Genomic DNA, 15,734 nt, shown 5'->3' with positions numbered 1-15,734 from the left:
AATGAAGAATGGTAATAATGGCTTTCAGGAACATACAAAATATTATTTGTTACAACACGCCTTTTCAACATACGTAATTGAGCTCGCTGTTTATAAAACAGCTGACACATCAAACAAATGACGATCGATCACGCGTTTAGCGTATTGAGATCGTTTTGAATACGATACGCGTTTTCATGCAAATTTGAATATGATTCAATCTATCCGATCCCACTTTTCAGGTGTATCGACCTTGAGACTCAGATCGTTTTGAATCCCCGTTTTCATGGAATTTTCAATACGGCAATCATAGCCGTCTGCCAGCTGATCCGTGACACGGGCAGCGTAATTTCAACATTTCGCAAACGGGGTCGATAACGACTGGTAAAATTGTTGACAGGGAAGAGGAGATTTTAAATTTATAAAGTCTAAAAAACGCTTACCGGTCAGGATGATCGCTAAGGTATTTTTAATGTTAAAAATAGTAGGACTTTTTTATGAAAAAATGTATAACAATTAACCACATTATGTCTCAGTGAAATATAGTGTTTTAAGTTTAATTTTATAGATGTTTCATAGAAACTCCGCTGCAAACCCTGCTTAATGTAGGTATAATTAAAACGCCATTATCTGTTGAACTAATTGAACGAATCTATTGCCAATATGGTTCCTAATAGAAGAGAATATATGCTTGCAAACTTACTGTATTAAAATAATTGCAGTATTCATTGTTACCGAGATAGGCTACATAATTTTCTCATTTTTCTTAACAGGCTATCTAAAATTATGCATTCAGCGGCTTTTGAACGGGACCCCCTCAATTTAAGTTCATGGCTAAACGGTTTAATTTGCAATAATAATAATAATAATAATAATAATAATAATAATAATAATAATAATAATAATAATAATAATAATAATAATAATAATAATAACAATAATAAAGACTCAAGACACTAACTATTCAGATTATTTATACCTATCTGCTTGTATAGCAATCAGTCATTTCTCCCGGATCGTTACCGCAATAGAGCGCTGCAAACATTGGGCAAAGACTATTTTTTCCTGCTTAACGGTGCTTCATCGAAGGAAAAGTGAATAAAAGTTTTGTTATAAGTAGAATCATCTCTTAAATTCTGAAGCATCAGTCCCCTTTCATCCTGTATAAGAATTATTAATTTACAGTCTATTTTAAGAAAACCTGAGGTCATGCCGTTTAGACCAAGTCGAATTTGTGTTGGATAAAAAAATATGTTGGGACAGGTTTTACCTGCCATTTATTCCACGAACTCTCGCTAATTATTGCCTCATGTGGTTAATTGTAACTATTTAAACAATATACATTTTAGAATTTTAGTTTTTTGGCGCAGCACTAGACCAGCAGTTATAGATCTGCTTTCCATGCTAATAACCCGAATTCAAATCCTATAGAATTCGAGTTAAATTTGTAATGTACAAAGACAGTGTTGGAGTAGTTGTTTCTGAAGTATTCACATATCCTCTGCCACCATTCCGTAATGTATCCTTGAAAATAGGAAAGATTGAAGAATGATGGGTTTGTAGTGAAGGACTTGCCCTTTGCAGAACACTACGAATGAATGAATAAATGAATCCTTGATTCATAAATATCTTGATTATTCTGCCATAGCTACAAAAATATTGTACGTATTCTTTTCATTATTTTGCGCCGTAGCATCGTGGTCATGCCTGGACTCGCGTTATGAAATGAGCGCTGATTCTAGTCTCATTGGGAAGGAATTTCCTCATAAAATTTCGGTCAGTGTATGGAACCGGTGTCCATTCAGGATCGTGATGAATTTGGGGAGCTATGATAGGTAGCGAAATCTGGTTTCGAAAATCAGCTATAACGTCTGGGGCATCATCTTACTAACCACATGATACCCCCATTCTGGTTGGATGATCGTTCACATCTGCTGAAACATGTGGACGTGAGTCCAGCAGTCGGATGGTCCGTCTTGGGCTTTCGTAGGCCGTCGCACCACGGATTGCTTACTCTTTTCCCCACAACACCAACCATTCGATCCATTTAGCGAATGCTGTATGAAGCATGTAACCACGGGAATTTTTTAATTTACCAGCGATGCGACGCCGTAGTGTTCGGGTATAACGCCATACAGCGAGCAGATTTCTATCTCTTATTAAAAACCAGCCGCAATGATCTTCGTTACGGGAAAAGTAACTTAGTCACGAACCAAACTGCGTATTTAAATTTACCATACATTAGGGCGACCAGACACCATTTTTAACGGCATTGTCCCTTTTTTTCAGCCTCTTGTCCCCTGTCTCGAGAAAAGTATTCTCGGGACGCCAAATGTCCCGTTTTTTTTAAATTGCGTCCCATTTCCCAAATTATTGTTAAAATATTTCTTTTTCTTTTATTATAATTATATAATAATCATGTAAAAATGATTATTCTGTACTGTTTTCATCTATAATGTTTTGTATTGAATTCAATTCGATAATCGATACCTCAGAACTTAGATCGATAATCAAAAGAGTTTGATAATTATACAACCAGGTGGCAATGAGATTATCCTCTGCTTCCGGTTTGCTGGCTTCTTCCTATTTGTAAGTTGTTGTCGATTGTAAAATATTGTTTTTTTGTTGTAAGCGTAAGTGTTGTGTTCGTGATATTTTTATGAGGTTACCGAGTTTCATTTCATTTCAGAATATTCTATAGTAAAGTTATTCACTAAAAGTCAACATTGAACACGTCAAACATTATAATTACGGTAATACAGCATTCGTAAAACTAGATAAGAGTTTAATGTGTTAAGACCACATGCTGGTAATCACGTGTTGGCTAAGATCCCGAAGCAAGTGTAGTTTTACAGATACTTTAAGAAAGAAATATCCGTTTCTTGTTGAAAGTGGTGATAGTGGTAAATAGTTATACACTGACTGCAGAGCTATTTTTTTCTATTGAACATGGTGGTCGTCTGAATATCACACAGCATGTTGCTAAAAATAAACATAAAGAAGCTGCTACCGCAAAAAAGAGAAAGCCATAAACTAACCTCTTGGATGCCGACAAAAGAAACAGAAAAGAGCGGAACATTCTTTCAGCACAAGAAGCGCTGTTGGCTTTTCATACTTTAAAGCACTGGTCGTCACCCCTCGCTGAAATGGGTAAAGTGTAACGAGTGTATCGTAATATGCACCGTCGTGGAGAAGGGAGAGGCAGAAAGCATACCCGCCAGCAGCCATGGATGCAAGCTAGTGCAATGTCTTATCCACGGGTAAAAGACGCTAGTCCGAGGATGCACTGTGCTGATGACCGCTGCTTTAAAGTAAAATCATTCATTTAGATCTATAGACTGCACGTCAAACATTGTAAGGAGCATGTTCTCGAAAAAAAAAAAAAAGAAAACATGTGAAAGAACGAAGTGCGAAAATATAATTGTTAAGGTATTTGCTCCTTTTGCACTTTGTGAAGTATTGAATGATTTGCTCGAAGAAAAATCTGTATCTGTGATGCTACCATTCGTCAAATCCTTCGAGTTTGAAGTTGGTACCAGTTTTTGTGGGGTATTTTGTATCTAAAAAGGGAATTCATGTTAAAGTGTTAGAATTCCAAAATGTATCAGGGGAAAAATCTGAAATTCTAGTGGACCATATCCTGTCTGTTCTTGAATATTTCAAGATAACTGACAAAGTAATTGCATTTAGTGGCAACAATTGCAACATAAACTTTGGAGGCCTTGTAAGAAAAGAAAAAAAAAACAATGTTTTTTTTTACAAGTTAGATAAGTCAGTAAAAATGAATATTTTGGGTGTAGGTTGTGCTGCACATCTAGTTCACAATGCTCTGCAAACAAGTGCAGACATGTTACTAATAGATGTTGAGTCAATAATAAACAAAGTTTTTCAGCATTTCCACAGTTTCACTATAAGAGTTGAAGAACTGAAAAAGTTTTTGCAATTTTGTTGAAGTTGAGTACAAGCCAGTGTTAGAAAGTTTGAAGACAGGTGGCTTTCATTGCTGCCAGCACAGCAGTAGAAAGAATGATGAAGATGTTTGAAGGCCTCAAGTTGTATTTTATTTCACGTGATAATAGTCCCAAAATGTTGAGATACTTTTTCAGTAATCCTCAATCTATTCTCTATTTTCGGTTCATTGAAAGCAAACAAACTCTGCACTAATTACATCTAAAAAGTGGAAGTAGAAGATATTTGTGATAGTGAAGTGGCAGAATAACTGAGAAAACTGAAAGAAGATATTTCCAATAGAAAGGAGCAAGAGTTTTTTTTTACATCTGCTACGTTGGAAATAAAGACGCTGAATTTGCAGAAATAGTTAACAGCTTCTGTGATACTTTCCTGGAGTACTTATATTGACAACTGGGCAAAGCCTTTTGAAGAACTGTGTCACTTTAATCGGCACTGTTAAATGGACCTCCATCTTGGTCTGAAGTTCAAAAATGTCTTCAAGTTATTGCCAAAATTACACTAATATTTTATAAGTGATAGATAAAAATACAGGCCTTAAGTCAGGATTCGAACCTTACTATAATTTCCACGCAATGTTAAAGCTGCATCAGTTTCTTGTGGTGTTATTGGCTGCTGCGTACAATAAGAGAGAGTGCACCTCCACGTCGTACTGTTATTTGGTACGTTCATATATATAAATCCCACAAGGGTAGCTGCCCTTTAGTAAGGGTTGCCAAAAGACACAGCATACTAAACAAATAAAAATAAAAATAAACATTTGTGTCATGATTATTATTTTCAAATAGAAGCTACCCTTGAGAAGTACGTTTTTTCAATAATTATTGGTAATCAGATAGAATATAAAGAAATTTAGGTGTACAGGTGATTACGTAAAATCTGAACAGAATATTTCATTACGTCTACAGCAATAATTTAAAAAAAATTAAAAGAAATTCCAAAAGACTTAAAACATTCAACTGAGAATTTTGGAATTGTTCCAATTGCTCCGAACAATAATCCAAATACTTTAATCAGTCCTTGTATATGATAATAATCCCTAAAGTATTCAATTGTAGGGTCATAGATGGTCTTCTTTTCTTCATGTACTGCTATAGGTTGTTCAACTGCAGTTTCAAAGCGCACGGTGGGATTGATGATAATTTATGTGTCATTTCCTCTATCAATGGCAATGATGTCAGCTCGCCGAGAACTTCCATCTTTTGCAAGGCAGTGGAGTTCTTGGAACCTCGTAGAAGGAAGGAAGACTTTCAGCAATAAGTTCTCGTATTGCATGGTGTCTAGTATTCCGGATGAGAGTTCCTTGTTGGCAGAATCCCAGAATGTGAGGTAAGGTTTCTATCTCAATGCAATGTCTGCACTGGGAGCCATCCTGAGACCGACCTGGCATGGCACGCACGTTTGACACTTGCCCCTATTGTAATCACTAATCGGGTTACAAAATTTTAGAAAGAGAAGAAGATAGTTACTCTCTCAATTGCACAGAGCGTAGTCATGGCTAAGGGATAATGAGGGCGAATCCCAGAAAAGTATATATTTCATGTGCTATGAAGACGAGCTGACAACAAAGTGGAAGTTTTTTTGGAAAAGCATAAAACTTAATAAGAATTTCGCATTGTGTTTCAACTTTCAATAGGGGTAGACGGGTCATTGTCCTCATATCTGCACCTCTTTCTGAAGTATTTGTGCAAAGATTTGCTGTAACGGTACTATTGTGCTTTGAAATAAGCACAAAGATTTGAGAGACGAATGTTGTCGGAGTTTTTAGTCTGAGTTTGCATTAATAAAATAATAATATAAAGTACAACAGATTAATTTTAATCTACTCGATTATTCGATTAAATATTTTTGATCGATTAATCTTACAACAGAAATTGATCGATTAATCGGTTAGATTAATCGATTAAATCCCAAAACACTAATAATAATAATAATATAATACATCGAACTTAGTAAGAAATTCTTAAATTAAGACCTAAACTGATAATAGCCTAATTTATTACCGTTGCATTAGGCCGTTTCAATGCATCTCGAAACCGGCAAAGAGATTTAAAATTTCTGTTGCAGAGGACATTGTGAGTTCACAGATCATATTACCCTACCTTTGAAAACCAATACAGTAATAATAATAATAATAATAATAATAATAATAATAATAATAATAATAATAATAATAATAATAATAAATAGGAAATGTTGTGCAGGGTAGGAATTCGCTTTTATGTTCGCTGAACAGCAAAACAACCCGATTTCCAATTTTATGATACATTTTACGAATAAATTAGGTTGTGAGTGACTACTGATTGGCCAGCACATCAATATAGCTGAAACCCGAAAGACTTTGTTCCTTATGCAGTTATTTACAATTTTGTGTTTTATTCAAAACTGAAGGACTTTGATGGATTGAAATAATCAGTTTAAAATGCAATTTTTGTTGTCGTTGAAGATACATATCTACGGTAAGAGTTTGTATCAGCTGTTAGATAAAATCTTATGTAGTATTTGAATTTGTTTTTCTGAAGCATAGTTTTGTTCCGACTAGGAAAATGACTTTTGCTCCATTCTATACATCGCCGATAACGTTCTTCATTTATTTCTGCTTCCTGTAATGATAACTGAGTATAGCCGATGTAAAAGCTGCTCCTAATTTGGCTCTGAAGCTGCCGGGCGCGCGGTCGTAATGACGGGGGTGGGGCTGCGTGCTGGAAGCCGCGTATTGATTATGTGGCGGGGCTGGGATTCCGTTAATGTGGCGAGAACACCAAAATCTCTGGCATCAGCTGATTGGACTGCAGAGAAAATAGGAAGTCAGAGATGTATGATATGTAGCTCATATAAAACACAGGAAGAAAATTACTTTGTTTCTATCGTTAGGAGTATTTCTCGGAGTAAAATAAGGATCCGTACAGTGACAAAATCTATAAAACTAAATAATAAAATGTTTTAAGTTCAATCAATAAGTTTGATCTATTTTGCAAATGTTTTATTTGCTATAACATTTTAGATGAAATATGAACGTTTTCGCCTTTTTTGGGCATCATCAGATATTGTTAAAAGGAACGAACTCTAAAACTTTAACCATTAGAATGTACATAATAAATAGGGACCGGATTTTTATGTAATATCAAGGTGTGAAATATGTACATATTTATGTAAGAAAAATAAGCTGAATATGCAGCAAAATATGTAAAATCATGAAAATATTTAATATCAATATCTGCACTTGTTTGTATTGTTAAGCCTAGATATTTGTAATCTGGTACAATTTTTAATTTTCTGTTCTTCATGAAGATTTCTACTGTTTCTGGTGCTCTTTCGCCGTTTCTGAGTATCATCATTTCTGTCTTGTCCACATTTATATCAAATTTGTTTTTATTGCAACATTTTACCATGCTGTTTATTGTTTCTTCCAACTTTGTAAGGTCTTTAGACCCTACTACTATGTCGTCCGCTTATGCATATGAAATTATTCCCTTCTTGAGTTTTACAATACAGAGTAGTTGTATGAGAAATGTTGCATTTTGTTCACTCATATTTACAGTGGGCGGTGAGGGGTGAGTGCCTCTATTACTTCCTGGAACTGAAATGTTATGTTTCGTCCCGAAATATATCCATTATCGGTTAGGTAAAAAGGCTTTTTAAATCTTTGTATTTCAAATTGCAAACTTCCCCAGCAGAAGTTTTCTTTTTCCTTTTAAAGAAGTAAAAATGAATAAAATCCCTAAATATGTAGATTTATGTAATACCAAGCCATAATATGTAACGTGAGGTAAATATGTAAAAATATGTAGTATCAAATTTTAATATATTAATGGTAATTACAACATTCGCAAAGATGTGTTATTTATATACGGTTAGGTTAAAAGAAATATAATATGTACTTACATAAAAATCCGGTCCCTAATAATAAATATGCATGACAAGAGTAGTGAAATTTTCACGAGTTCTATGTAACCACATCTTGTTGATGAAAAAGGTATTAATTTTTTAATTGATTTCCGGGAAATATAAATTTAGAAGTTATAGATATGACTTTTGGTATATGTAACTTATGTTACAATACGTTTTGTTGGAGAAAACATTTGTTATAAAATAATTTAAATAATTGACATATTATATCTTGCATTAAATTAATAACAGAATACAATTATCTTTAAAGATTATACTAGAAAAATTCAGTTATTGGATTCGTAATTAATTGGGGGTGATTGTGAATTGTACATATCATCCATATTACACTATCAATAACATCTGTCATAAAACCAATAATTAATAAAATTTGATAAAATCTCCATGTGCCGTCCATGTGCAAATCATAAAAACACAATGTCATGCTATTATGATGTAATCATTAATGGTTGTTTAGCAATTCATTTGGCTCGTCTTCTGTAGTCAAATTCAATAAATTTATAAATTCAATAAATTCAAGATTTGATGTTTGACTACCGAAGAAGAGCCAAAATCAATAAATTCAAGATTTGATGTTTGACTACCGAAGAAGAGCCAAATGAATTGCTAAACAACCATTAATGATTACATCATAATAGCATGACATTGTGTTTTTATGATTTGCACACGGGGACGGCACATGGAGATTTTATCAAATTTTATTAATTATTGGTTTTATGACAGGTGTTATTGATAGTGTAAGATGGATGATATGTACAATTCACAATCACCCCCAATTAATTACGAATCCAATAACTGAATTTTTCTAGTATAATCTTGAAAGATATTTGTATTGTGTTGCAAGATATAATATGTAGCCTACAGCTCTTGTCAATTATTTTAATTATTTTATAACAAATGGTTTCTCCAACAAAAAAATATTGTAACATGAGTTACATGTACCAGAAGTCATATCTATAACTTCTAAATTTATATTTCCCGGAAATCAATTAAAAAATTAATACCTTTTTCATCAACAAGCTGTGGTTACATAGAACTCATGAAAATTTCGCTATTCTTGTCATGCATATTTATTATGTACGTCATTCTAATGGTTAAAGTTTTAGATTTCGTTCCTTTTAACAATATCTGATGATGCCCAAAAAAGGCGAAAACGTTCATATTCCATCTAAAATGTTATAGCAAATAAAACATTTGCAAAATAGATAAATCTTATTGATTGAACTTAAGACATTTTATTACATTGAATTAGATTTATCTGAAAACAAAATGAATTATAAAATTATAAAACTATGTCGATATATATATATATATATATATATATATATATAAATTTATTTATTTATTTTATTTGTTTCTTTATTTATTTCATCATTCTGTGTTCACGTCACGGCGGATTATAAATGTGTTTAAGTTCTTAATCCGTCATCACCCTCTATGTAATTATTAAAGAAATAATACATATGGAACCTATAATTATATACTAAGTATTTGTTTACCGTTTGTTATTATTATTGCTATTATTAAGAATAGGCCTACAGTATAGTGCTAATACATCTACGTTTGCTAATCTATTATATATATGTATATTTGGCCTGGGTAGCGCAGTCGGTATAATGCTGACCTTCTGTGCTCGAGGTTGCGGGTTCGATCCCGGCCGATGGCATTTAAGTGTGCTTAAATGCGACAGGCTTATGTCAATAGATTTATTGGCATGTAAAAGAACTCCTGCGGGACAAAATTCCGGTACACTGGCGACGCTGATATAACCTCGGCAGTTGCGAACGTCGTTAAATAAACCATAATTAGATTAGATGTATTATATATACATATACATAGAGTGAAAGAGAGAGACTGGGTGAAGGCTTCAAGCATAAAATGCGTTCGTTTAGGCCTAGGCTTATGTAGTAACTCGAATTTTCATAAATTGTGATTTCAAGTACATAAATAACTTATCATTAGTATACTTAATTTTGGTTGTAATGAATTTTTTATTCGGCATATTCATAATTACGTAATTTTATTTGAATTGAAAATTTAATTTGTGACGATAGGCTATGTGTCAGAGGAAGAACAAGAATTGTTTGTATACATCTGAAGTCTGACTAGTGTACTATGTTGCAAATTAGCGATGTATGCAATAGAGGAGGAAAGGAACTGGCTACCCTATCCCATTATCTCCTGGCTTAGTTGCCTCATAAATGGTCCTTTGTTGGTATCATTTGTGAGGTTCAGACTTGTCTTCGGACATTTGACTAAAGAACAACAAACAACAACAAAAGTGTGAAGTATATGAAAGCGAAATATGGAGGATACATGAAACATGTAAATCATACTTAGAACTTTTGGAAAAGATGGACTAGTATAGAAAAATTGATGAGAAAATATAATAAATATGTAACTTCGAGATGAATTGAAAATGTACGGATTTAATATTAGTGACATGTTAATGATCATGGCAATAATATAAATTAAATAAAAGGAAATGGAAAATGCTATAATGATGTATAAGGCAGTCTTTACAACTGAAACTGTTGGCGTTATTGTTGAAAGTTTGAAGTATAGAAGTGACGTGAAGACAGTGAATGAAAGAGACAAGATGAGACGTAACAAAATTAAATTAAATTTCTAAGAAAAATTACGAAATGAATAAGAAAAGAGACATAGATATTCGCAAAGCATTAGGCTAAAATAAATGTGCTTGTGGTAATATTAAGTAATAAAAACCGAAAGGATATGGAGACAATGTCAACTTAAAAAATGGAAAAATCATAACCGATAAACTTATTATAGTTAATAATAGGTCTACCTAATGTATGAGAATATAATAATAATAATAATAATAATAATAATAATAATAATAATAATAATAATAATAATAAAAATAATAATAATTGGGCCATTTTATTAATGCGTACTCTATTCACATTCGTACTTGTGTTTTTGCACTTCAAAATGAGAGGCTTGTAAAAAGAGTCTGAGGACAATTTTGTAAGTCTCAGTAAGTGTTAGAAATAACGGATTTATGTTTTTATTTGTAAGCAACATGTATTGTTTAATTTCTTAAAACTATTTGCACAAAATGGCAGAGACTGGAAGCTCAAGTCTTTATTTTGAGATTGTATTCAAGTAACTCAATATAAATTCTAACATTTTATCAAATGCCTGATCATATAAATAAAGATGAAATTTTACAAAAAGGCAAATAATTATTTCAGTTATTAGACCTATCATAGCTATAAATAAGAAGTTGAGGTTTTGTTAATTTTACTTATATTCGCTTCAGGCTAATGAAATTGCCGTAGTATAAGCAGACTGTCAGTTTCAAGTTTCATAACTTATCTCCAGTGTCGATTCCTAGCTTAATGAATAATCCTCTGAACAACTCTTTGCACGCTTGGATGTGCTCTTGGTGTCATATTGTAATTTTGATAATGCCACTTGATACTTGTTGGATACATCCTTTCTTATGTGCTTCTTCGTGTAATAAGAAACTATTGTAGTCCTATAATTCCTAACACTGATTTTGAAATTTTCAGGAAATATACGATACTTTTACAACGTTTCTGATATCGAAAAAAAAAGTTTTTTATATGTTGTCTTATTTTTCCGTTCGTCTATGCATAGCTTATGCTCCAAAGTAGTAGACGTATTTTGCTGATACTCGATATACCAATATACAAGTAGTCGCTCCATTTGGTAGGTGCAAATAAACAAGAAATATAATTGCTGAAATTATTAAGACAAACAAAATGTTTTTCGAAGCCAGTTTTGGAATTCTCCCTTAGTTTTGTCTTATATTTATTTATTATCATTTATTCTCCTAATATCAACTAATAAAAATGCATACATCATTTTCAATTTATAATTTTTATACTAATTATTTTTTTCTGTTAATAATTTAACACTGAATGAAACATCATGAAAAAGGGCTCTTAAATTATTATTTTTTTTCTGGCGTGCTATTAATTGATACTTTTATTGAACCACCAAGGAGAATTGTAGGCAGAGTTTCTTAGCACTAATGCTTTTTAAATATGGCAATTCATATTATATACTTATTGATTGTGATTCGCGTTAGAACACTTTTAATATATACTAAATGTAATTAAATTTATACCTGGGGAAAATTTTAGTATACGGATACCTCACAGACAACAATTATCTTGAAATATTAAAAAGAGCATATTTGTCTGTGTTTGTCGAATGCGCCTCATCATGCTTACGAAAAGACACTTTTAGTGTCAATAATTTATTTTGTGTGCACAAGGTTGAAATTTTGGAGTAAGAGGAAAAGGAAGATATCCGTGTTTTGAAATTTCCGAATATATCGTATATCGATTCAAATACGTAGCTGCATACTTTTAAAAAAAAGTATATAAAAAAATAAAACTAATACCAAACACAAACTGTTCAAAATTTTTATTCTGTTTTTCTAAACATTACTTCTCATTGGAGATCAAAGACTTTTTAAACTATTTAATACCATTAAAAATATTAATTTATGTAATCTGATTTAATGTATTTTTACATGCGATTTTTCTTTTAGAGTGGATAATCAAATTTAGCTAAAAATTCTGAAACTCACCATTCACTCTTACATACCATGCATATGCGCAAAAAATAAACCTTCTGTGTTATATAGTTACTGAGAAAAATGTGCGGGAAGTTGAAAAATCACAAGTTACAGGAGAAGGCAAAAAATAAAAACATGTCAGTGGGTATTGCAGCCAGGGCACCATTTTTAAATTTAATTTTCTATCATATGTCCTAAATCAAGAAAAAACAATAAAGACATGTTAAGCGAAGGATTCTGCATTTTTTAAAGAAAAATGAAACTTAGATTTTTTGGCCCTAATCACTTTACAGTGCCCTTAGAATACGATAGCAGGTGAAGGACGATAGAAATCTATAATTTCTTTAAAAAAGAATTTTTTCAGTAAAAGAACGCTCTAAATGAACGAGAGAATTGCTGGTGAAATTTTACTGATCATTTATCGTCCATGTAAAAATGTAACACTGAAGTAAGTTCCACTCTCCACGTTAAATTCATCCATCTCTATCCCTTTAAAATAAGAAGCCATGCTTACCTCTGAACATGGTGCTGCAGCGACGCGGGAATGGCATCGCGACGCCACGGGTCTTTCTTTTATCGTGTATCGTGCAGATAAGACACAGCTGCTGTGGCAACAATCTGTGTGCGAATACAAGCTCAAGTGTATAAATGCTGGTTATTATCTCCTCCACTAAGCTTCGTAATCAAACGAGCTCCATTGTGCAAGTGAAGGTTTCATACAATTTATCTCTGCTAACGTTCATTCGGAAAAAGGGATGCGTAAACAGCAAAGCTGATATAATTACAAAGATTGAAATGAATTGTGGTGTAAAATAGTCCGATTATTATCCGTTTGCTGTTTTCATTGTGTACCATCTAAAGTCCGGATTTATTTTCAAAATTAAATTGAGGTATTATCATTGTAGAACATATACAAAATTAATTCTCTTTATGTATGCATTTCAATTGTGCATATAAATGCATTTAAAAAGAAACACATCTCGTACACATAGTTTTCAATTTATAAAATGAAATACAGTGGACGCTCTTAAGTTCGACAGAAAACAAGTTCGACATTCTGTAGTTCGACTGTTTACGTAGGGGAATTAGACACGCCCCTATACTGGCACTAAGAAATGGGTTTGCCATTTGAATGGGAATTGGTTGTGTCTTGTAATGATACTTTTGTTCAAGGAAAACAGAATATTTTATTGATTAGAACATCCATATTTAATCATTGATTTTAAATTAATGAACTCTCCTTTTTCTAGTTGAGAATTGTGCCGTTTGTGAGACGGAACTGTTGAAACCCACTGTGGTACTAGAAGCACGTACACAAGTCTCGGGCCAGGCAGGAAGTTCAAGTACAGTACTGTATTCGTTGATGGATAACCAATAAGAATTTGTATTCATTTCACCTGCCACACCCACTAGGAGAGTCCACTGTACATACTTTTGTTTTTATGTGCCAATTGTTATAGATCAGCACGGCGTGCGGTAGCATTATGCTGCAAGCCGGAAAATCACAGATTCCGTTCCCACTCAGGTCATATTACTCGACACTATTAACTTTCAATCGTCAGCCTGGGTAGCGTAGTCAGTATAGCACTGGCCTTCTATGTTCGCGGTTGCGGGTTCGATCCCGGCCCAGGTCGGTGGCATTTAAATGTGTTTATATGCTACAGGCTCATGTCAGTAGATTTACTGGTATGTAAAAGAAATTCTGCGGGACAAAATTCCTGCACACTGGTGACGCTGATATACTGTCTGCAATTGCGAGTGTCGTTAAATAAACTATAATTTTTTTAACTTTCAATCCGGAGAGGGGAAGCAGAGCGCTGCCAGTCGGCTCTCTTCTACTAGTTGCAGAAGCGATAAGAAACGAGGCGAAGTGACCGTACAGTTCTTTAAGAGAAGCTTTCACTCTGCTAACACTAGACAGCAATCCACCATTATAATGAGAAAGTAACAGAGTCCGACAATTAATAGAAAATGTAGTATAAAACAGAATGGTCCTACTTACGTCCATCCTACCGAGCGGAGAGTGCAAGTCTATAGGCCTATAAGTCTGTCTGAAGGCAGTGTTACATGTCGTCAAGATCGGAGTCTGCGTCACTACGACTGTATCATTAGAGTTGCCATCTCAAGTGATAATGCGACCGACCACAATATGATCGAAAACATAAGATTATTTAGGGCCAAATTAAAGAAGTACCTAATTTCTTACGCTTTCTAGTCTGTAGGTGAATTCATAACATTCAACAACGCTTCATGAATATTTCTGTGTTTTATTTTAAAATCTTCATTGAACATCATCAATTACCATCTCTATTCATCTTTATAGTATGCAGTGTATATTATTTATTTTCAATAAATTTTTATCGTTTTGATAGCTACCACACCTTGTCGCAGAATATTATAATTTTTTTTAAATTTCATTATGTATTTTTCTAACATTAATTTACATTCTCCTTTTTTGTTCATTAGAATTGATTAGGATGCCGATATTTTAAATCCAAGATTTGGACGGTTATCATTCGATATACTCCTACTAAAATTTTGTGCTGTACTAGTAGGCTATGTTGTAAAACTCTTCCGTATATATTTCAACTAGACTGGCTATAATTAAGACTTTGTGGTACCTACTATTAATTTTTTTTTTTCGTTTGACATGTTGCATATTCTAGCTGTGAAGCAATGTACGAATACCAAGGAATGTAAATAAATACAATACAATACAATCTATGAGTCTTTAAGTTTAATGGTACTTAGGCCTATTTTAAATTTTAATCACATTGTTATATCATTTTTTTCCTTTGTCATAACGACAGATAAATTAAGACTTTACTACAGTAATTAATTTGACTTGTATTCTTCACCTGACATAATTAGGAACATTAAATCCAGACGCTTGAGATGGGCAGGGCATGTAGCACGTATGGGCGAATCCAGAAATGCATATAGAATGTTAGTTGGGAGGCCGGCGGGAAAAAGACCCTTGGGGAGGCCGAGACGTAGATGGGAAGATAATATTAAAATGTATTTGAGGGAGGTGGGATATGATGGTAGAGACTGGATTAATCTTGCTCAGGATAGGGATCAATGGCAGGCTTATGTGAGGGCGGCAATGAACCTCCGGGTTCCTTAAATGCCAATAAGTAAGTAAGTAATTAATTTGACACTCATAAATTATAATCCGTAGTAAAATCTAAATATTTTTGTGAAGAAGAAGTTTGTTTAAGAGGCTTATGATTAGCTGTTTAAATTGTTCACATGCATAAGAATAACTGAAACACGAGACAACATTCAGTTTACACTCAGC

The 15,734-nt window shown here is 33.2% G+C and overlaps 1 protein-coding gene across 1 annotated transcript in view; it reads right to left on the bottom strand.

Moving 5' to 3' along the window:
- LOC138715047 (uncharacterized) overlaps window positions 1-13,104 on the bottom strand; it is a 41,842-nt gene extending 28,738 nt beyond the window's left edge. The window contains exon 1 of the mRNA XM_069847492.1: window positions 12,948-13,104. Coding sequence (XP_069703593.1) covers window positions 12,948-12,984 — 37 coding nt within the window. The 5' untranslated portion in view covers window positions 12,985-13,104. The remainder of the gene's footprint in view (window positions 1-12,947) is intronic.
- Window positions 13,105-15,734: the final 2,630 nt, after the last annotated feature.

Source organism: Periplaneta americana, chromosome 15, assembly GCF_040183065.1.
Source record: "Periplaneta americana isolate PAMFEO1 chromosome 15, P.americana_PAMFEO1_priV1, whole genome shotgun sequence".
Lineage (NCBI taxonomy): Eukaryota > Metazoa > Arthropoda > Insecta > Blattodea > Blattidae > Periplaneta > Periplaneta americana.
This window is presented reverse-complemented; position numbering and strand designations above follow the sequence as displayed.